Source organism: Penicillium cinerascens (genome assembly GCF_028974065.1).
Source record: "Penicillium cinerascens strain IBT 15544 chromosome Unknown contig_6_segment0_segment0, whole genome shotgun sequence".
NCBI lineage: Eukaryota > Fungi > Ascomycota > Eurotiomycetes > Eurotiales > Aspergillaceae > Penicillium > Penicillium cinerascens.
Window position 1 is genome coordinate 841,315 of NW_026695295.1, and position 20,748 is coordinate 862,062.

The window sequence follows — 20,748 nt, forward strand, 5'->3', positions numbered from 1 at the left end:
TTTGTAATTTCTTAGGATAGATTCGTGGGCTTGATGGGTGATCAGTGCTTTTTTTTTTTTTTGGCAATGACTTTGAAGTGGTGCCCGTTCTTATGCTCTCATGAAGCAAGGAACATTATATAGCTGTTCGTAAAATACTACATTGGTAATTGAAGCCAGATAAATATTGCATGATTTCTAATTTTCCGGGGTCGATTTCTAAGCTTTGCTCCACCCTCCCAGGAACCTGAAGGCTTTATAATCACACGTGCAATTCCCAATACCTAGGCCTAGACCTCATCTAAATGTCACCTTGTTGAACTTTATGAAAACTTGTTAAATTTATTGCGTTACATATCTCAAAGTACCTGCAGGGTAGATTAGTGACCATTATAGTGGCCGTTTGAGTGACCGTTGGTGTGACCATTTGAAACATCGTTCGATGACCCCGCAACCTCAGCCTCAATAATCATCTCGTACTGCTGAGGATCAGGCCAGAAGTTGACAATCTGCAAGCCTGCATTACTCAAGAGCTTCTTCCACGCCTCTTGGGTCCGCTCCGAGGCTGACAGTAGCGACATCATATTCACGTCCATTGTAGCCTGGCTAATACTGGCTCCCGTGGGCGGAAGAACAATGTCGTAGACAAAGAGCTTTGAGTAGCCCTTCACCATTGCATCTCGGGTATTCTCCAGCAGTTGCTTTGCCTTGTCATCGGGCCAGTCGTGAAGGACGGCATGCATGAAGTAAGCTCTGCTCCCTACAGATTTCTTGTTAGTCGAATGCCGGGAATTTCCAACGGTAGTATATCTCACCTTGGACAGGCTGGGGAAGGAAAAAGTCATGAGCCATAGAGGTAATCCTCTTATCGACTTGAGAATTGGCAATGATTTCAGGAAGGTCTTGCAAGACCAGAGATCCGGCAGGCAGCTCTGGATGCTTGTTGAGGACATGGGTGATATCGATACCGGTATTTCCACCAACATCAACCACGAATGGAGAGCCGTTACTCAAATCGGCGCCCTCCAACAACTTAGTTGTGTTGTAGACCTTAGTCCACGGTGTCTTCCATGCTGTCCAGGCTTCCATATGACCAGTGAAAGCTTCAAAGTAGGCAGGGGACTTTTGCAGTCGCCCGAAAAAGTTGAGGCCATCTGGATCACTATCAGAGTAATTGTTCACATTAATGTCAGTGGGCTCTTGATAAGAGATTTTGGCGAGGTAGGTGGGTAAGTTGTGTCCAGCCTCAATGTATTGATTGGTTCTGGGCCGCGAAGTCAGTTGGCACATAGAGCAATGGTTGGGGATATCCTTACGCTGCCTGAAGTGAGGCGCGGACCTTCGTGCTTTCGTCACCAATGGCGTATGAAAATGGTGTCGGCTTGAATTTGTCTTTACTTGTCTCTTCAACAACGTTGAAAGCTGCTAGCAGGCGGAAGAGACGACCTGAATGTATTCTATGAGTCTTTTCGGTCATGCTATTTTGGGGATGAGAACATACGCAGAAGATTAATATCAACGGTAGGGGTAGTCATCTTTGCCAGCTGATCAATGGTCTTCTCATCACCTCCAATCCCAGTCCAGGCTTTCCAGAGACCCACGTCGATGCATGTTTGCAGAGCCGCAAAGACGACAGGGTGTTCGAAACAAAAGCCCCATGCGCGTTCATAGGGTGATTCTACTCTGGCAAGCAGACGACGTGCAGCCGCGCGAACTTCGAGGCGCTCTACCTCGTTACCGCCGAACGCCTCAGGGTGAACTGCGTCAAGCGTAGCAATAATTTGCTGAGTTTGGTTCGACATTTTTAACGTTCAGGGTTCAATGAATGGACTTAGAAAGGCGGCTATCAAAAAGGCTGTGAAGAACCAAGGAACAAACCGTCAGTCAACTCAAACTTATATGCCCGCATGGGCCGTTGGGCTAGGGAATGACCACATGGGAGTACCACATGGTCGAGGCCGGAGACTTCCAGGAAAGTTCCCTGAAACATCAACAGTAAAAACAAGTCTGTTACCTCACTAGAGTCTGAAGGCAAACCTAATAGTGTTAGCCCCTCACCACTAACCCACAATGCCCCACAGGCTTTGCTCCTGTTCTAGTTGCCTTGTTGCTTGATATCCATAGAACACATGGGAATTTCACCCTAACTCTCGCATGAAAGAAGCCAGAATCGACGAACTGCGTTTTTTATACTGACCAGCAGACTCCTGGAGAAGTATTTCTCTGCTATAGATGACTACACAGGGGGCTCGCAGGCTATTCACTGCAATAACACCGTTGTAGCTTGCAAGTTTACGCCGGTGTTTCACCCTCACGCCAGTCTACTTGTGGCATTAACTGAAATGAGCGATAATTCGTTCTCAAAATGCCGATCCAGGACCAAGCCCCTGTCTAAGCAGTGGCCGGCAATGTGGCACCTGGGGTAGTATCCGGACTCCCGGCGCCCCAACGACGCCATTATGGTATCAGGTCTCCGGAAGGACGGACCAGAGCGTTAGGGTGTAAATACTTGGCATGCACATCCAATCCCACATTCCAAAGTGGAGGAGGGGCGGATATTCCCTCCACCGAAAACTTTCTTTTGTTGACAGGTAACGGCTGCTCTTCTCGGATGCGGAATACGGACCCAAGCGAAGGATGATCGAAATCAATTGACCTCCTTTGGGAAGGATCGCTGGGAGGCACCGGGAGCTTTGATGCCAACGGACGAGGAATGGAACGTGTAGGAATTCTGGGTGCTAGCGCTTGCGCCTTGTCAAGTTTAGTGTGAATGACATCGGGTCTGGGCTCTTGGTATCAACAATGTTAGTGTTTGCCACCTCTATCGGTGAATGTCATTGCTCACTTCAGAGGTGACGTGGTCGTATTCACACGGCATTTGCAGCTTTTTCCTTGCTTTCTGATTCAATTCCTTGGGTTTCACGCGTTTGAATTTCAATACTCCTTTTTGTCGAGAAAGCCCAGACTGCACGAGGGCCTAGAACATTGAAGAGTCCAGAAGACCAAACTTGGAGAAATGCCCTGACCATTGAACGCAAAAACCTTACTGCAGACGATCGAGTTTTCGAACCAATTGCAAAACCTCCGTTTCATGCCTGGATGTTTCCTGTCAGGGAAGCTCGTGGGATCAACGCGCGGGCCGTTGGCTAACATGACAGCTCCTAGTGTTTCAAATGTGGGCCTTCTATTTGTCAGGAGAATATTTGTGATCTGTCAATCTTTACTGCCATCTGGATGTGGGTCCATGGCTTCAACGATGGGCTCGGAACGCGATCCTATGCATCCGTGCCCGACTGATCTCTGCCTCTTTCGGTTAGCGCCGACCTGGTGGCATACACACGCCTGCTAGTTTAGTATAGCCTCGTGGGTAATCCATATGCAACTCTAAAGAGAACAAGACTTGAATCCTGGCTTAATTTTCCTTGAATGAGTACTCTGTAGTGTGAAGAGACTTGCTCAGGCATGCTAAAACTCCAACCTTCCGCTTTGAGTTAGTATGCAGAACGATAGGCAACGGAAAATGATGTCTCAAATTGTACAACCCGTAAAAGCTTCGAGACTGTCGCACTGAAAGTTCCATCATTCTCCTGGGCAGCATTCCCTTTCCCCCATTATTTTCATGATTCCTATCTCTCGCTCGTGAATAAGTCCTATTCATCTCCAAAATGGGTGTATACGGAGGTCTAGGGCCAATGACCAATGCGGTCCTTTGGGTGGAGGTCGTTATCTTCGCTATCTTCGTCGGGCTGAGACTATATACGCGGAAATGCCTTCTGAACGCCGTTGGTATTGATGATTATCTCGTTGTTCTTGCGCTGGTGAGACTGAAAATCGCAGCATGGCTTTTCTTAGGCGACGACTAACACGTTGCAGATTGTTCATATCCTTTACACCGTATTCGTCACCATAGGAACTTACTACGGTCTCGGACAACTTTATGCAACTGTTGGGGACCCGGACACCTATTTCACGGCTGTGAAGTACGAACTATTCAGTCAGGTTGCTGGCCTCGCGGTCATTGGAATTGGAAAGGCAGCCGTCGGCGTTTTTCTACTTCGAATCGTGAGGAATAAAATCCAGATTGGATTTATCTGGGCCTGCATCGTGATTACAGCCATCATCACAACTTTCGCGTGTATCACCGTTATAGTGCAGTGTGTGCCGGTGCAGAAGACTTGGGATCCGAGAACACCGGGGTATTGCTGGCTTGATTTCTCCAGGGTTGGATACACTGTTGGATGTGAGTAAAACATGATGTCTTCTCTTCATTGGTGATGAAATCGCTGATTTTATCACTTCCCAGCATGGTTCGTTGGTGCCGACTTCTCCTTTGCGATACTCCCGTGGTTCGTTGTCTGGGATCTCAACATGAAACAGAAGGAAAAGATCACCGTTGCTTGCGGCCTCAGTCTTGGTGTTTTGTAAGTCTCGAGAGCACTCCATGTACTTGGTGTCATCTAAGTGGTAGTCTTTAGCGCTGGAATATGTGGCATCGTCCGCACTGTAGCCTTGTCAGGCTTGAACGCATCCGAGTACATCTGTACGTCCCCTCTTATCTTCATTCAAGATTGACAAATCTAACCCCCTCATCCACAGATGATACCGTCCCCATGCTCATCTGGTCCGCCACCGAAAGCTGCGTCACAATCATGTGCTCGTCAATTCCCGTTCTCCGTCCTCTCTACATCCGTGTGCGGTACGGAAAGGATGGTAAGAGCGGCTCCTCCGGGAACACACCATATAAACTACCGTTGTATGGGAGTGGTAGAAAATACGGCAAACTCTCAATTTCTGGCCCCGAACATTCTACCCTCAACTCAGATGGCAGCCCTTACCAGAAGACTGTCATCTCTTACAACACGAAGAATACTAGCGATGAGACTATTATGCGGAGCACTGGGGGTATCGCGAGGACGGATGAGATTTCGGTTAGCTATGAACAATATGGTAAACAGGGATAGGGAGGCGCGCAATAGGAGTTACGCAGTTTGTTATTATTGGCTTATGGGATAGGAGGAGTTTCACGTTCACGTAGGATGAACAAAGGTCGAGACGGTGGGACTGAGACAATGTAAAAGCGCTGGACGCTTCATCAAACTGGCCAGTCCTCGCATCACTTTCAATCCATTTATTCCCTACTTTCGTTTCGTCAGGCATTTTGTCCAAAATGGAAGTCAGATGGGCACGTTTACTGTCTTCAACTCAATGCAACGTCTTAAGTACAGGGCAGGAAAGATAAAAAAAAACCGAGACTTTTGCGTGGGTATATAAAGGCTTGATAGATACAATGCGCTGCAAACATGGGCGATATGAGCGTCTTCTCATGACAAGGTTCATCTCAGTTCAAGCTCAAAGAGCGTTAATACGTGACGGTCAGCTCAAGGCGACAGGGTCCTCGTCACTTGCCTTAGCTGCCAGCTCTTTCAATGACCTCTTCTCTTTCTCAGTTCCATTCCGCTGCTGAGCGGTGTCACAATGATGAATATTCCCGCACTCACACTCCCCACCTTCCCTAAGCCATCGATACGTGATACTCCATCGATCCTGGCGTGGCCTCACAGTCCCATCCGGAAGCGTATCATTCTTGCGCTTCTTAATACCGTGAGTCCAATGCAGTCTTGAATCACCAGACATCTGCATCATGCTCCTCGGAGTCAAATCAACCTCAACCCGCTCTTCTCCCTTGCGGAACTGCATAATAGCCGGCGCGCCAAGAGAAAGCGCGTAGAGCTGATCATAAGGCCCGTGTGCATCTACGTGCGGCGGGATGCCAGCACCCGGCGGGTAGTACTGCAGACAGACCTGGTCCGGAGGCCGAGCTTCGGTAGTCGGGATGAGTGGCTGGAGCCACTCGGGGAATTCCTTGTAGGGGATCTCCGGGTCTATGCCGAATGTTTTATAGTCGAAAGTGTAGCCGTAGTGGAGAGATATCCGACCGGAGCGATCGGGCCATTCTAGCTCATTTTGGAAGATTGATATGAGTCGCTGCTCATGTTCGGAGTCGACGAAGTCATTTTCCCAGATTATGCCGTGGGGTTCGATGGGCAGTTCTTTGAAATTGCTCCGAACCTCCATGCCCCCTGGTTTACCTCGGCGCGATGTTCTTTCTGGCGTGATGAATGAGAGATGGTGGACACGTGACGACAGATTCTGTTTCGGCGATTTTCACGCGTGGCGGACCCACAACATTCAAAAGTGAGATACGAGAGGTTACACAGCACGTTTCCCTGGTGGTAGCTGCAGCTTGCATTGTTGCCCTGATAAGGCCTCTGTAAACGACCTGAACCTTGGCCTGTATTTTCTTTTCTTTTTTTCCCATCTGCGATCTCTAGGACATCCACAAACAGTCTCCCGTAGGAAAGAGTGATATTGGTAAGTCAAAAATCCAAAGAAATACAATGGTCGAGTCCCTATTAGCAAATTCTTTCGCTGTACTTGTTATGCTTCAACATAGGTCACTGACAAGCCCGTTCTTGGGACGGCTCATAGAATCCAGGGGCAGGCGGGGTCGGTCGCTCCCGGCCACACGGACCTGTCCAGTCGAATACCGCTCGACCCAGTGGAGTTAACCCCGGCCGCTTCATACTATTTTGGTATCTGTTCCGCGGTCACGTCTCGAGCGGGGTTTAGAGTTATATTGTTCATGGCTTTCTTTTCTTTTAACATAGCCCATGCGGTTCGAAGATCAATGTTAAGGTTCAACATTAGCCGGTTTCTTTTTGCGTTTTGTGGCTAGTCCTTAGCGCTATATCCTACACATGGCCCAACGTACCCCTCTTTCTGCATTAGCCCCGCATGAAGCTGCAGCTTCGAGGCCCCGAGGTAGCTGAAAATCAGGAGAAAAAATCACATGGGGGCCCGAGAATGCAAAGTGCTTAAAATGATTGGCACTATTATGATCTCATCGGCCACTCCCTAGCTGTAAAATAAACTGATTCTTCGACCTAAATATCCAGAACTCCTCACGACAACACCCCAGATCAATTGTTGGTTTTCACCCAGATTTATCCTTAGATCTTTCCAACCCTTTTTGCAAGATGGCGGACATACCAGAGAACTCAGCCCCTGGATACGTCGGGAGACTGGATGCTTCACAGCAAGAGAAACTGCACCAGTTTTGGCGAATTCTGATGCAATCTTGGGATCCTACCATTCCCGGTCCAGAGCCTGCCCGCAAATCATCGGTCTCTTCTAGTGGCACTCATCGACGTTTCTTCTCTCTGGGCCGATCCCAAGCTCAACCCACAGAAGAAGACACGGTTGCCATTCCGGCCAACCTCCTCTCGACTCTACAAAGCTTGGAAACAGGCCCAAACGAGATCAAAACCATCAACTCGCTTTTGAAAAAGCTCCCCGGAGACAAGCTGCGCTCGACCCTGCTTACAGTTCTAAAGCAAGACCATCCCGACGCGCTTTGTCTACGTTTCATCCGGGCGGAGAAATGGAACATCCCCAAAGCATGGATCAAGCTCGTGTCAGCCCTGAACTGGCGAGTCAATGAGTACAAAGTTGATGAAGAGGTTCTTCTCAAAGGCGAGGAATACCAACTGGAGAAATCGCGACAGAGCGGAGACTCGGCTGAAACGAAAGATGGCCAGGGCTTTATGCATCAGCTGAAGACTGGCAAGGGCCATTACCATGGATCTGATAACTGGGGTCGTCCTATCTGTATCATTCGAGTGCGGACACACAACCCAAATGACCAAACGCAGAAGGGATTGAATGACTACATCATTCACTGCATTGAGACCGTTCGATTTTTGCAGGTCCCCCCAGTGGAGACCATGGTAAGCTCAGTACTTAGGAGCCACATTAGTGGATTTTGCATTTGGAGAAACGCTAACGCACAGCTTCAACTAGGCAATTGTTTTCGACTTGACGTCATTCAGTCTTTCTAACTGGGTAAGAGAAGATGCCTTGACCCTGTGGAACCTTTTGAACTAAATTGCAATTTAGGAATTCCTACCGGTCAAATTCATCATCGACAGCTTTCAAGAGAACTACCCCGAATCTCTGGGAGCCATAATCTTCTACAACGCTCCCTGGATCTTCTCCGGTTCGTCTCAAGCCCCCAGTGACTACCATCTTAGCTCAGAATTGACTTGGACTGAACATAGGTTTCTGGAAAATCATTCACGGAATCCTCGACCCCGTAGTCGCCGCTAAAGTCCACTTTATCAGCGGCGCGAAGGATCTCGAGAAAATGATCCCCAAATCCCAAATCCTGAAAGAGCTCGGCGGCGAAGAAGACTGGGAATACGAATACATCGAGCCCCAGCCAAACGAGAATGACAGACTCAAAGATACGATCACGCGTGAAAATATCCTGGCTGAAAGGAAGAAGCTCGGAGATGAGCTTTTCACGTTGACTTCTGAGTGGATCTCAAGCTCGAAGAACGATCCACCGCCGAGTGGTCGCGATGAAGTGATTATGAAGCTGCGAGACAATTACTGGCAGCTTGATCCCTACGTTCGTGCCAGGACTATTTTGGATAGGACTGGGGTTATCAAGGAAGGGGGACATATTGACTTTTATCCTGTTCCGGCTTCGACGACAGCTTCGACGTCGACTTCGGCTCAGGTGGAGGAGAAGCCTAACATGGTAATGGATAATGTGGAGACTGCGCAGGTCCCTGCTGTTGCTGCTTGATTTTGGTCACGAGGAGACTTGATGATCTGGTTTTGGATTCTTTCTAGACATATTGGATTTTGCTGAAAGTAAATTGAATTTCGTCTTCTTTTAGCCTTTGAAAGCGTCATGTGTGTCGGCCAAGTCCCGGGTGTGTTTCTGTTTTAGCTCTAGAGCCCAAACTCTCCACGGAAACCTTGTGCTACTAGGCCAAGATTCTCGTGTCCATACGTCACGGCAACTAAGTAGCGTATCACAATCGCTTGGTGATTATCTATACCTAGAATGGAAATGGCAATCCGCCGACCTGGGACCGGCGAATGTTTATGTCCTTCCAGCATTCATCATGATGTGTATCGAGGTATGCTACAGACCACTTCAAAAAGCCCACTTCATTAGTTAACTCATAATCAGCTCATGTTGTGCATTATATATAATTAACGACGTTACACATGCTTTTCAATTATTAATACAAGATCATAGTTAGAAATTAGCCTTCAGTCAATCCACCAACTCTAAAACCCCATCAAAAACAACGCTTTCAATCGCCTTCGACGCCCACTCAGTAACACTCGCAGCCTCCCAATAAACATCCCTTAAACTAACCATCACGTCAAGACACGACTGGAAGTTCTTGATAGCCTGGTATCTCTCGGACGATGGTGACGCCTTCAGCTTAGACATGTGAATAATCAGCGCCACGAGAATCGCCGTGACACCAACAATAGACAATCGATCATGCAGCCCCTTTTCATATAATTCCGACGCAATCAACGTAATTTGACTCGCAGCATGCTGGACGCAGAACTTGGATGATTGGAAGGGTTGCATTTGGTGCAAAATCGCGATGGTCGTATAGAACTGCAGGTGGAGAAGACTGCGCTGCACGGCGATTGTCGGATCGTTGATGTTGCTGGACTCCAAAGAGGGGGCGTGGCAGGAGGATGGTAAGGAGTCAGCCCAATCTGCTAGTTTGTATTCTGAAATGGAGACTCTCGTGGCTTTGTCGAGGCTATCTCTGTTTCTTGAAATTATTGGTTCGGCCGACGCGTAAAGGTGATTGGCCTTGCCCCTGAAATCGAGAACTTCGCTGATACAGACACATAAACGCGTATTTGCAATGTATATACGCGCAAGTTCTCTCTGAACGTTGGCGTCGTATGCTACTGTGCAGCTCGGTGACAGGATCCAATTATCTTCGGGGAGACTGTATAGCTCAAAGTCGTCTTCTGTTAGAGTCTGGTGACAAAAGCCGATGCTGGGGATATTTGGTTGGCATCTGAGTCTTAGTGAAATGAGACAGTCTGTTGTGTAGCATGCCCAGGCGACTCGCTTCCAGAGTCTAGAGCTGTGGTGAAAGTTTCTGGTGCCGTTCGGATCTTGAAGGAGGCCGATGGATGTGGCCATGGATATTGCTATTCCGATCCAGTGGCTGCTGTCATCACCGTCTTTAGCGTCAGCGCGGTGGGTTAGGAGGAGCATGGATTGCACGATGGTGAGGGTGTCTTCTTCGTAGCATGCTTGGTAGAGAAGCTGTTCTTTTGTTAGTTGGAACCTCAAGCTGGTACAGTTCCTCGGCATACCTTTGCTTTCTGGAAGAATGATTCATGTGCTTCCCGCCTATTCGAATATCCCGCCTCATTTAGGTGTTTCAAATCAACAAATGTAGTCGCGGAAAACATCACGGCGTGGAATAGGAGCAAGCTAATGGGGCTATGGCCACCCCGACCGTAAATCGAATTGAGAAAATCCTGCCATTCAACGATTGGCATGGAAGGCAGTACGCATTCGACAAAAGATTGCAAGAGGGCACTTTGAAGACGTTCACTCGGGAGTGTAAAGACACCGTTCACCTGAAGAAACTCGGTGGTTGCCGAATCTATGGCAGGTGGAAGGGGATGGACAAAGTCTGGCAACAGTGACACATGGCTCAGCGTTGACGACGGAGAGCCTTGAGAAGAGCCCTCAGAACTGAAATCGGTGAAGGTATTCCGTAATTCGTCGTTGGTAGAATTTAACACTGTCTGGGTATCCAAAGAGAGTTGTGGTGGAGCTAATTGGCAATAAGCAAAGGCTCGTTGTGCATCGTAAGGTTTGTTGAATCCGGGAAAGCTCACCAGCAGGGTCAAGGGTCACTTTGGTCCACTCGGCCTCGGGGTCACTTGCAATGATCGCGTACTCGTCTCCGAAATCCATGTACTGGGAAGCTAGGTCTAATGGGTAGGTGTTGTGCGTATCGACGCCAAGAGGCCATACCCCCTCTGGAACCGGTGGAGACATTGCAGATGGTTTAGGATTCATTCTTCGTCTGGCAATTTGTAAGTTGATTGTTCAAATAAGATAAAGAAGGCTTACTTCTTGCTACTTCTTTGGTCGATCTCGTGGTAGGGAACTCGCCGGTTCCAGTTCTGACATGGGGTTCCAGGGGCGGCGCCGCAGGGGATCTTGTTGATTCGACAAGAATGACATGCCTTTCCAGCTGTCTCAAAATGAGGCATGGGTCGGGCTTGTGGCGATGACATTTTTTTTTACTGCCCAAAGAAGATGGATACGAAGAAGTAAAGTGTATAGTGATTCGAAGAATTCTGAAGGTGAGGCACTCTCAGGTCGCGAGATAGCGATGTGCCAGATGTGAGGTAATTTTTTCCAAGGGAGGCAAACGGCTAGCGAATTTTCCCCGGGTGAATACGGAGTATTTTGTGGTCTCAGGGAAAGGGAAATGAAGGATTCATGTAGCCTGGGGTTCCGACGCTAGCTTGACTCGGGCTTGTTCATTGCTAGAGAGAATATAAAAGATCAAAGTCTGCCAGTGAGGATCCGCGGAGACCCCAGGGGTTTTTAAACCTTGAAAGAGAAGAAGATATGCAATCCAAATCTTGAAATTCGAGAGAATTGCAATACCTTAAATAAAGGATCGTCCTATTCCACGACGTAATCCGGCCCCTTTATTCTCAATCCGGCTAGGTGGGGCATTGACCGGACGGGGATCTGGTCAGATATCATTGGAGGGACCCGGGTGCTTACTTCCAGATTCGTTCAACCCCGGATCAGCGGAAGCTTTGACACCGGGGTATATATCCTTGTCCAGAAATTGGCTACGGCCGGGGGATCATTTGACACGGGAACCTATTAAAGGCAAGAAAGCACCCCGGTAGAGTCAACTTTATCCGGCATATGCCTCCTGTCAGTGGGTCTAGAGGAGAAGCATGACCTCATAGTCATTGATTAACGTGAATTAGTGTCTTCTTGTGGATTTCTTAGCGTGATAGGATAAGTAGATCAAGGAGGCATCGCTGCATGAAGTTGTGTTTCAGCCAATTCAAACCAAAACCCCCTAAACCCTAACTCTCGTGATGCTCGGACCCGCTTGACAAATTCCTGAAGTCTCAATGCACTTGTACTTTGAACTGTAAATGAAGATAATCTTTCCAGTAATTCCTCCCCCGGTCCTTGGACCTCAAACATGGATAATGTTAAGGGAAACACGACTGGCAGAGCGGTAGTTTTGTGGGTAGCTGATTTGGTAAAAAAGGACATTTCGGCAAAAATACTATTTGCGAGGTCTTGCCCCGTGGCATCTTCGACGCCTAGAGGATACCGCAGGCGGTGGATGATCAACAGAGCCGCAAGGCGATAAACATTTGCTTGTGTCACCATTGCCAAGATCTCGTGTTGCGCGAAATCGGTGAACATCTGGGGTGATGTTTGAGGCTTCCAATGCCGGATTGTTTGCTCTATCTCAGCCAGGCGTTGGGAGTGTTCCGGGTACGAGTCAGATCCGATATCGGTGATATCCCTCTTCATATCATGGCTGCATTCGCAGAGATCGTACAGGATGGGTAAAAGGGTTGCAAGGAGGCCCGCATAGCGATCTATAATGATCCTTTCTGTGGCCGGGAGTTTCAATATAGGAACCTCGCGACGCGCCAAGCATTCGACCGTGTCGACGAGAATAGGAGTCATGATTATTGTGTCCATGACGGGGTATTGTATGAGGGCCGGGACCCAGGCTTTGGTTGACATAAGGGAGCTTCGCACGATGGAATGGGCCGTGGACGAGTCGTGCGCGGTGAGTACGTTGAACACATACATGGTTTGCCCCAAGAAGAGAGCACAAACCGCATCGCAACTTTGCGTTATCTTGACGCTTCGCAGTCGTTGCAGACCTTTCGCAGCTTTCATCATGTCGGGGGCATTTCGTCGCATAACAAGTGATCTTTGGTAGCTCGTCATGAGCCCGATGAATGCCAAGTAACCCTCGGTTAACGTGGGCCCCGATAGACATAAAATCGCATAGACGGTCCTTTGGGATTCGGGCACGAAACTCGTTCCCCACATGAATGGCATATGAATTGCAGTAAATTGATCCACGTCTAGCACTGTGCGCATAGCATCGCGGGTTGTTTGAAGTTCGGCAGGGTAGGCGAGCAGTTTCTCCGGTGGCAAGAGCATGGCGTCATCGCTGTCGGGCGAGTCGACTTTTTGTGGAGTTCCAAGTTCTTCCGTTGTATCGGACGGCGTACTTGAGATTGAACGTTTTCGGGGCACACTCGGTGACGCTTTGGTATCACGAGCGTCGGACGGGCATTGTTGATGTGAATCGACGCTCCATATTTGCATCTCCCCATGCGGGAAGGCTTTCGCAGCAGGGCGGCGACCTATACGTCTGTTCCGTCGGGATGTCGAGCAGGTAATCTTCAGGCGCCGGCACCTGGTGCATTGCTGCTGATTATCGTCTGTGAAGGTGCATTTCTCCTTACTCAAATGGCACCGGTCGCATGCCTTTAGAACCATCTTCTCAAGAGAGTAGAGGTCACCCAAAGGAGATGGCAAGGCGACCGGGGTCAGTTGAACAGCCGCAATAGACAACGGGAATGTTGAGAGAGGGGTGAGGAAAGATGAAACACGAAGTCCGGACAACTGATCTCCCGGGCGCAATTTCCCCGCTTTCCCCGGGATTCTCCCACGGACCAATAGCCGAGCCCTGATCAACGCTTAGAACTGCCTTTTCCGGGCTAGAATTGGGATCTTCCGAGAATCGGCTGCGGTAGCTAGCAGACGATGCTTCCATTTAGCCTAGGCAATCTTGAATGTGCTAAAATCGTGATTGCTATTCGACCGAGTTGACGCTTGGCCGATGATGCAGGGGCAGGGGGACGGCCCAGGCCGCCTCGGTGACCTTTCCTGCAATAGCCCGAGGCCCAGATCTACGTTGGGTACGCCCCTAAAAATCTGCCTTAGTTATTTAAAAACTTTCGCCGACCTGCATTGTGAAATGTAGGGGGTGCGGGAGAGAATCTCGGCGAAGGAAATCGCGGTATTCGCTAGTTCCATTCGCTGGAAAGACATCGACGTCGGTTCTCGGCTAATGCCTGTGGGGCACTCGGTCCTGACTATTCCTCACATCCATGCTAGTATTGTTTTCATGGCCGCCCACACCGGCGAAGGTTTGAAAAAAGACGGGTTATGCAGGGTAGCAAACCCGATGGATCCTCGCCGGCTTGGAGCTATGCAAAACTTAGATCGAGAGTTCGTATTCTGAGGTGTGAGGCAATCGAAGCGTGTGGTGTGCCCCCCCCCCGAAGTGGATCCTTGGACCAAGAAGAGTTGAAGAATGCGGAGACATATCTTTCGGTAATACGAGAACCCAAACTATACGGAGATGGAGCTAGGCTTCTTTGCTGGTCAAGGAAGCATAATGGTTCGCTTGATCAAGTTCGAGAAACTGTGGAAAGGCAATGGCCTCATGAAGAAGTAAACGCACTAGTAGAAAGATGACAACAAGGCATCGGTTCTGAGCTTCTGCTGATAGAGAAGTCATGCTGTAGTCTTTTGAGATTCTGTGACCAATCCCTTACTTCATCCTCGATAGTAATGGTACATGAAAACCATCAATTTCCCCTATCCAGTTGACGGCTCTCCATATCACGGCAGCGACTGCTGTGGCGACCACATACGCCGCGACACCGGACGTGTTGTGGAGCCGACAGGTCGTTGACATTGATCACTGGTCGCAGGGAAAAGGAAGGCAGCGCCGTATTTCATTTATTGACACGTCATTTTCGTATTTGCTTTTTGCAAATGTTGCGGTGTGACTGTCGTGGGCCTGGTGGGGACTTCTTCGATTCAGGTCTTGCACGTTTCTTTGCAGCCCATAGTTATTTGGGCCCTGGTTTAAATGATTCCGCAATGTGATGCAACCGAGAGCCTTGCACCGGCGACACGGGGAACACCCACCGCGCTTGGTCTTTCGGTCCGCGCAAGGATCGCACGCTCGGCCTCGGATGGAACTACGGCACTTCATTGGATTTAGGATCAGTTGGGGTCCACGGGACGCCTAGAACGCAGCATGATGACCGCGCCCAATAAGGAACTCGGGCATCTTGGCGCCCATCAGTCTCGATTGGCCTTGGTTATATCACTTGACCGTGGAGTTGTGTCAAAGCGCCAATCACTAACCCAAACGGAAACTGGCGCGGGACAAAGTCACCGTCATTAGCAAAATCACTCCGCAAATTGCTCCCTCCATGATAGCTAAATCTAGGCGTGTTTCTGTAGATTTATCAACAAAATGCATATAACGAGAACACCGAGAAGGTGGCGGGAATTAGTTGAAATCAAGTATAGTACATGGAAGAGGCTCAACAAACTATGGAGTGATTGATTGACTATGCTGCTTATACATCCCTTCTATCTATAGTTTCACATGTTACGCGGGAGAGCAACCATGTGTGGCGTCGCAGTGCCGAAGATACAAACCTATGAGTCCAAACTTCTTCAACTCATTCTTGTGAACCCCTCAAGGTATCCCCGGTGTGTATGATTGACTGTCCAAGTATCCAGTTAGTATATTCCCGTAATGCGTTGCGTAAACACAAAATTGGTAGCATGCTACCTGGTCCGATTCGATTTCGGATCAGGGAAAGCATTCATTATGCCTGTTCTGGGACCTCAGCCAACGGACTCGAAGTCGGGTTTTTTCTCGCTTGTCGACGGAAGAAGACCCGCTTAGCCCATTTCCAGGCTTCGACGCCCATGAAGAACAAAACCGCCTCGACAGCCACGATACCCCATTCCCAGGTAATCGGCTTGTGTTTGAAGACAACGTCGTTCAGTACAGGGATATACAGGATAGGGAACATCGTAACCCATCCGGCCATGATAGACCAGAAAAGGAACTTGTTTCGCCACACATCATACATCCACTGAGTAAAATACTTCTTCGATTTCGGCTGCATGCGGAAGAAAGAGCGACGCATGTTGACCATCTCCCAAGCCAGGAAGAGTGCAAACCAAGTGAGACACACGAACGTGGTGGCGCGAGCTTTGAATACCAGCTCACAGTCTTTGATCTCCTCGGACCACTCCTTGTTGCAGCCGCGGGCGAGATTGCCGTCGCCGAATCCCCACATGCGGATAGAGAATGCCGCTAGACAGAGCGCTGCGGTCCAAACACCATAAACCATAATGTCGATGATCACCTCCCAAGTGAAGATGCCTTGCTTGCTCTGGGGAGGGCGATTCATGATGTCAGGGGCAGCCACCTCCATACCAAGGCCCATGTCGGGCATGCCCGATGTAATCATGATAACCCAGAGGATTTCAACTGGTGACAGAGGGAAGACGGACTGGTTATCCGCGTCTTTGAACGCCAACCCAATGAGTAGGGTGCAAGCCTGAGCAATATTTTCAGACAACAGATGGAGCACAAATTTCTGAATATTGTCAAAGATGCGTCTTCCCTCCTCGACAGCATTGAGAATAGACGCGAAGTTATCATCCGTGAGGATAATATCAGACGCGTCTTTAGCCACATCAGACCCTGCCAGGCCCATAGCGATACCAACGTCGGCATGCTTGAGAGAGGGAGAGTCGTTCACTCCGTCTCCAGTCATCGCTGCAAAGCGCCCACGGCGATGAAGGGCATCGATCATGCGCACCTTGGTCTGAGGAGCACAGCGTGCAATGACTAAAGGTAGAGTCGGAAGCGCGTCTATCTGATCCTCAGTGAGTTTGTCGAATTGACTGGCAGTCATGACCATAGCGTCCGCGACATCAGCTGCCACTGTACTGAAGTCAGCAGGAAGAATTCCAACTTGCTGTGCAATTGCCTTTGCTGTGCCAGGGTGATCTCCAGTAACCATGTGGACCACCACACCAGCTTTGTAGCAGGCCTGGATTGAGCTTGCTGTTTCAGGGCGCGGGGGATCATATAAGCCGATCAGCCCCAGGAAGCACAGATCTTTCTCAACATCCTCACGTTCCAAATCGGAATCTTCGAGGACTTTTGGCTGATCGGTGTACGGGCGATGGGCCAAAGCCAACACGCGAAGTCCCAGCTTGGCGAGTTCCTCCATGTTCTGGAGAATTTCGTCGCGGTGATCATCGGTCATTGGTATGGGGGTAGATGAATCCTCATCCCAAATGACAGAAGTGCATGAATCTATGATGCGCTCGACTGCACCCTTGGTGAATACCATCGTGCGGGTCTCTTGCGGTGTGACTTTGCTGAAAATAACGGACATTTTCTTGACGGTCGAATCGAACGGGAATTCGGCTTTTTGGTGCCACACTGCGCCTTCTCCTTTGGTCCAGCGGTCACGGTTCCAGTTGAATCTCGAAGCGAAAACTTCGATAGCGATTTCAGTTGGCTCGCCTCGCGCTTGCCACTCGCCTTCTTCGGACTTGTACACGTGAGAGAGGTTGGCCATGGAAGCAACGTCCAGAAAGTCTTCGAGCTGACGGTTTCCTGAAACCAGACTTTCGGCGTTTTCCTCTGCGAGACCTTCCTTCTCATCATCAAACCGCAGAGGAGGGACAGGGGTGAACGTGACATCAGCATTGGTAGGATTGAAAGGCTCGTTGGATGTGCCGACAGAGTACGTCCCTCGAGATGGAATCCAGGCCTTTTTGACAACCATCTTGCCTTGGGTTAATGTGCCGGTCTTGTCGGAACAGATATCAGTGACAGCACCGAGAGCTTCCAACGAGTCCAATTTGCGAACGATAACATGCCGCTCAACCATGCGTTTGGTGCCCACCGCCATAGTGATGGTAAGCACGACCACCAAGCAAGCAGGAATCATACTGATACCGGTCGCGACCGCGTACATGATAACCTCTGTGCTGCTACTGAAGGAGTTTGCAGCCATGCAGACGATAGCGAACACAACGGCAATTCCGAAAAGTAGACAGGCCAGTTTCGATAGCTTCCGTTGCAAGGGGGTGCCGATATTGACGCCGAGGAATCGACCAACAGCATCTGTCCCGGTGAGAGTCCAGGCCTTCGCGTACCAACGCTTTTTGGTCTCGCCGTTGGGACCGCGCTTAACAGGACGACGTTTGCTGTCACTGGCCCGCAATGCGAGAGCAATAGAACCGATTTCAGTGAACATGCCGGTACTGACAACCACACCACGAGCACGACCTCGAGTAACAGTACTTGAGCTGTACGCGATATTGAGCCGGTCTCCGGGGCCAGTGTCCTCTTTGAAAATCGAATCACATTCCTTCTGGACGGGAAGAGACTCGCCAGTCAGAAGAGCCTCGTCGGTATCGAAGTTGACTGCTTCAACAAGTCTGTTACGGTCAGTAAAAGTTACAAACTACCTAGAATTCTTTAATGAAATAGTAGAATTACACTCACCGAACATCTGCTGGAACGGTATCTCCTGTTCTCAACTCGATCATATCACCAGGTACGATCTCCGCTGACGGCACTGCGAATGTCTGTCCGCCTCTCGAGACAGTCCCAGTCGGCGACGACAATGAATGCAAAGACTCCATGGTCTTCTCAGCAGCGTACTCCTGGAAGAACCCGACGACAATATTCAACACAATGACAGCGCAGATAACTCCGCCCTCAATCCACGATTTAATTCCGAAACTCACCGCCATGGCGAGAATCAGGACCTGCAACGAAGAGTTTGATCAGAACTGGCGGGTGTTCAACATTACCCTAAGGTATTATGGTAAAAGAGAGGGGTGCCTTACTAGCATCATTGCGTTGGCCACCTGGCGGATGAGAATCTTGACCACCGACACGCCTTCGCCTTCGTCCAGCTTGTTGGGACCATATTGCTGGAGACGACGACTCGCTTCATCGGGGGCCAGACCCTCATCGAGTCCGGTGGTGAGTTCCTTGAGTACCGCTTCATAAGGAAGTGTGTGAGCCGGCTGGCTTAGGGGGCTGCCGCCGGACCCGAGGTCTGCGGCAGGTTTTTCGTCGGGCATTGGACTTTCTTTTAGTTGAGTCGAAAGTTATATCTGTACCCAGTGTTAAATTGCTTGCGTATCTGTATTTTATCTGGAGCAATTGTTTCTTGAAGGGTTAGAAAGAATGCAGCTTTTGCGCGGGGCACACAGTGACTCTTAAGGTCACACGCGAGAGAGCGAGCTCTGCCGGCACAACTGAGTCGGTGTGGATATCCAAGGCCTTTGCCATGACCCATTGCCCTGAACCATCCATGTCCAATGGTTGGTAGGAGACAGTCATTGGAAGAGAAGAGATACTCAACTTGGCGCCGAGACGCGGGGCCCGATCTGGGCACTTGGCCCAGAGAGCCATGGAGTAGTAGTTAGTGGTCCAAGTCTGGTCGTGGAGGGTCTGATCTTCGAGTTGCGGTTAAAAATTGAGAGCGACACACCCACGGGGCAACCTGTCGTTTCACCATAGGTCGTCCAGATCCTCGGATACCCCAATTCTTCTTGGCCCAGGAATGGTCCATGGTCGAGAAAAGGGCTAAATACGGCAGGTTGTGGCTATCCTCGTCATTGGTAATAGCCAAGCCAGCCTTACAGATGCCGCTCGGACCAAGGAGTGAAGGACTGATAAAATGGTCCTCAGGGTGAGTGGCAAATTCCCACCCCGTCCTTCGGGTTGGCAATTCTTGGCGCCAAATTCTGGGCATCCCGGCGGGCGCATCGGCGAAAACGAGATTCCGACCTGTGCCGGTGCTGATGAAAACCTTGTTTCGTCTGGTAGGACCTTCCTATCTTGATTTTGACTGGTGACACGAGGAACGCTGAACTAGCAAAAGCGAAAAGTATTCCCAGATGAAGATGAGAAAATCCTGGGGAACGAAAAATAAGGTTGCGGAAAATTTGGTGACAAAGTTTCTTGTATATTCCTCAAAAATGAGCGTCACTTTTAAAATATGTTAGACGCAACCAACTGGCGTTTCTTTGATATTTACATGTTCATCTTTCTCCTGCTGAGCCAATTTCTTTTTGTTCCCGCCCTGCGGTTCAGCAAAAAGAGCAGTTTTGTCAATGATGGCAGACAACCCACGATGTCTTCCTCGCACTGAAACCGCGATAAGCAATAGCTTGCTAAGTGTGTGCCAGGCGCCGCAAAACGCATAGCTTGTACCCGGATAGCCAACAGACACACCGACGCAGCTATATGCGGAGATAGCCTCGAAAATGATGTTGAAAGTGGAAAACGCCAATGGGTCGGCCCTGTAGTGATCCGATTCAATGATGGTTATGAGAAAAACTGCAAGAGAGAGCCACCAGATGTCGTGGCTGAACTGAGAGTGAAGTTGTTGATAAACGAAGCGGCCGCGAGCAAAGCTCGAGAAATGTGGGCCACAGTCATCTTGAGAAGAGGCATCTACGGGCCAACTTTGGGTGGTTTGTGTGCTGTTGCTGATAGCGGCTGAGACTGGAAAAGCAGAAAGATACTAGCCCCGGTATAGTTAGCTACTGGTATTGTTGTTTTGGCATGTGTGAGCTCTCACCATCATAAAGGCTAAATCAAATTTCGTTAGCACAGGTTTCGAAAAAAGGTTGACAATTCATGATTATGGAGTAGAGCACGTACCGTATAGAATAAGCAAGCCTTGCGGCAACCTATCAATCATCACGACAGAAAACCCGCCACCACGCACGGCTGTATTCTTTCATTAGCTCTATCCAGAAAGTGTCAATCCCTGGAAGGACACACCTAAAGCCTGGAAAAGCCCATCTAAGACCTGGAAGTTGGTCGGAAGAGAGCGAATTTCCTCGTTGTGGATGGCAGACAACTCAAAAGCGCCCCACATGATGGCGTTGAGCACGAGGATTGTGCCCAATAAGAACCATGTATGCCAAGCAGGATACAAATAAGCGCAAACCTTTTGGGATTGAGCGAGAGTAAA

At 49.5% G+C, this 20,748-nt stretch overlaps 8 protein-coding genes across 8 annotated transcripts; 2 read left to right on the plus strand and 6 right to left on the minus strand.

Moving 5' to 3' along the window:
- Nucleotides 1-359: 359 nt before the first annotated feature.
- On the minus strand, nt 360-1,781 carry N7498_006314 (uncharacterized protein; the record flags this gene model as incomplete). Its single annotated transcript, XM_058453376.1, has 4 exons — nt 360-739; nt 795-1,243; nt 1,296-1,425; nt 1,481-1,781. The coding sequence occupies 4 exons, from the start codon at nt 1,779-1,781 to the stop codon at nt 360-362; spliced, it is 1,260 nt and encodes a 419-aa protein (XP_058307567.1).
- A 1,863-nt stretch (nt 1,782-3,644) lies between these two features.
- On the plus strand, nt 3,645-4,940 carry N7498_006315 (uncharacterized protein; the record flags this gene model as incomplete). Its single annotated transcript, XM_058453377.1, has 5 exons — nt 3,645-3,797; nt 3,853-4,219; nt 4,283-4,400; nt 4,455-4,519; nt 4,576-4,940. 5 exons carry the CDS (start codon nt 3,645-3,647, stop codon nt 4,938-4,940), a joined length of 1,068 nt encoding a protein of 355 aa, XP_058307568.1.
- A 412-nt stretch (nt 4,941-5,352) lies between these two features.
- Nucleotides 5,353-6,054, minus strand: N7498_006316 (uncharacterized protein; the record flags this gene model as incomplete). Its single annotated transcript, XM_058453378.1, has 1 exon — nt 5,353-6,054. The coding sequence occupies one exon, from the start codon at nt 6,052-6,054 to the stop codon at nt 5,353-5,355; it is 702 nt and encodes a 233-aa protein (XP_058307569.1).
- Nucleotides 6,055-7,016: 962 nt separating this feature from the next.
- Nucleotides 7,017-8,629, plus strand: N7498_006317 (CRAL-TRIO domain-containing protein; the record flags this gene model as incomplete). The annotated part of the gene is made up of 4 exons (XM_058453379.1): nt 7,017-7,766; nt 7,840-7,881; nt 7,936-8,035; nt 8,097-8,629. The coding sequence occupies 4 exons, from the start codon at nt 7,017-7,019 to the stop codon at nt 8,627-8,629; spliced, it is 1,425 nt and encodes a 474-aa protein (XP_058307570.1).
- Nucleotides 8,630-9,109: 480 nt separating this feature from the next.
- Nucleotides 9,110-10,909, minus strand: N7498_006318 (fungal specific transcription factor domain-containing protein; the record flags this gene model as incomplete). The annotated part of the gene is made up of 3 exons (XM_058453380.1): nt 9,110-10,141; nt 10,192-10,661; nt 10,726-10,909. The coding sequence occupies 3 exons, from the start codon at nt 10,907-10,909 to the stop codon at nt 9,110-9,112; spliced, it is 1,686 nt and encodes a 561-aa protein (XP_058307571.1).
- Nucleotides 10,910-11,887: 978 nt separating this feature from the next.
- Nucleotides 11,888-13,402, minus strand: N7498_006319 (Zn(II)2Cys6 transcription factor; the record flags this gene model as incomplete). The annotated part of the gene is made up of 1 exon (XM_058453381.1): nt 11,888-13,402. The coding sequence occupies one exon, from the start codon at nt 13,400-13,402 to the stop codon at nt 11,888-11,890; it is 1,515 nt and encodes a 504-aa protein (XP_058307572.1).
- A 2,138-nt stretch (nt 13,403-15,540) lies between these two features.
- Nucleotides 15,541-18,841, minus strand: N7498_006320 (cation-translocating P-type ATPase; the record flags this gene model as incomplete). The annotated part of the gene is made up of 3 exons (XM_058453382.1): nt 15,541-18,187; nt 18,255-18,520; nt 18,602-18,841. The coding sequence occupies 3 exons, from the start codon at nt 18,839-18,841 to the stop codon at nt 15,541-15,543; spliced, it is 3,153 nt and encodes a 1,050-aa protein (XP_058307573.1).
- A 1,466-nt stretch (nt 18,842-20,307) lies between these two features.
- Nucleotides 20,308-20,652, minus strand: N7498_006321 (uncharacterized protein; the record flags this gene model as incomplete). The annotated part of the gene is made up of 3 exons (XM_058453383.1): nt 20,308-20,360; nt 20,433-20,501; nt 20,556-20,652. 3 exons carry the CDS (start codon nt 20,650-20,652, stop codon nt 20,308-20,310), a joined length of 219 nt encoding a protein of 72 aa, XP_058307574.1.
- Nucleotides 20,653-20,748: the final 96 nt, after the last annotated feature.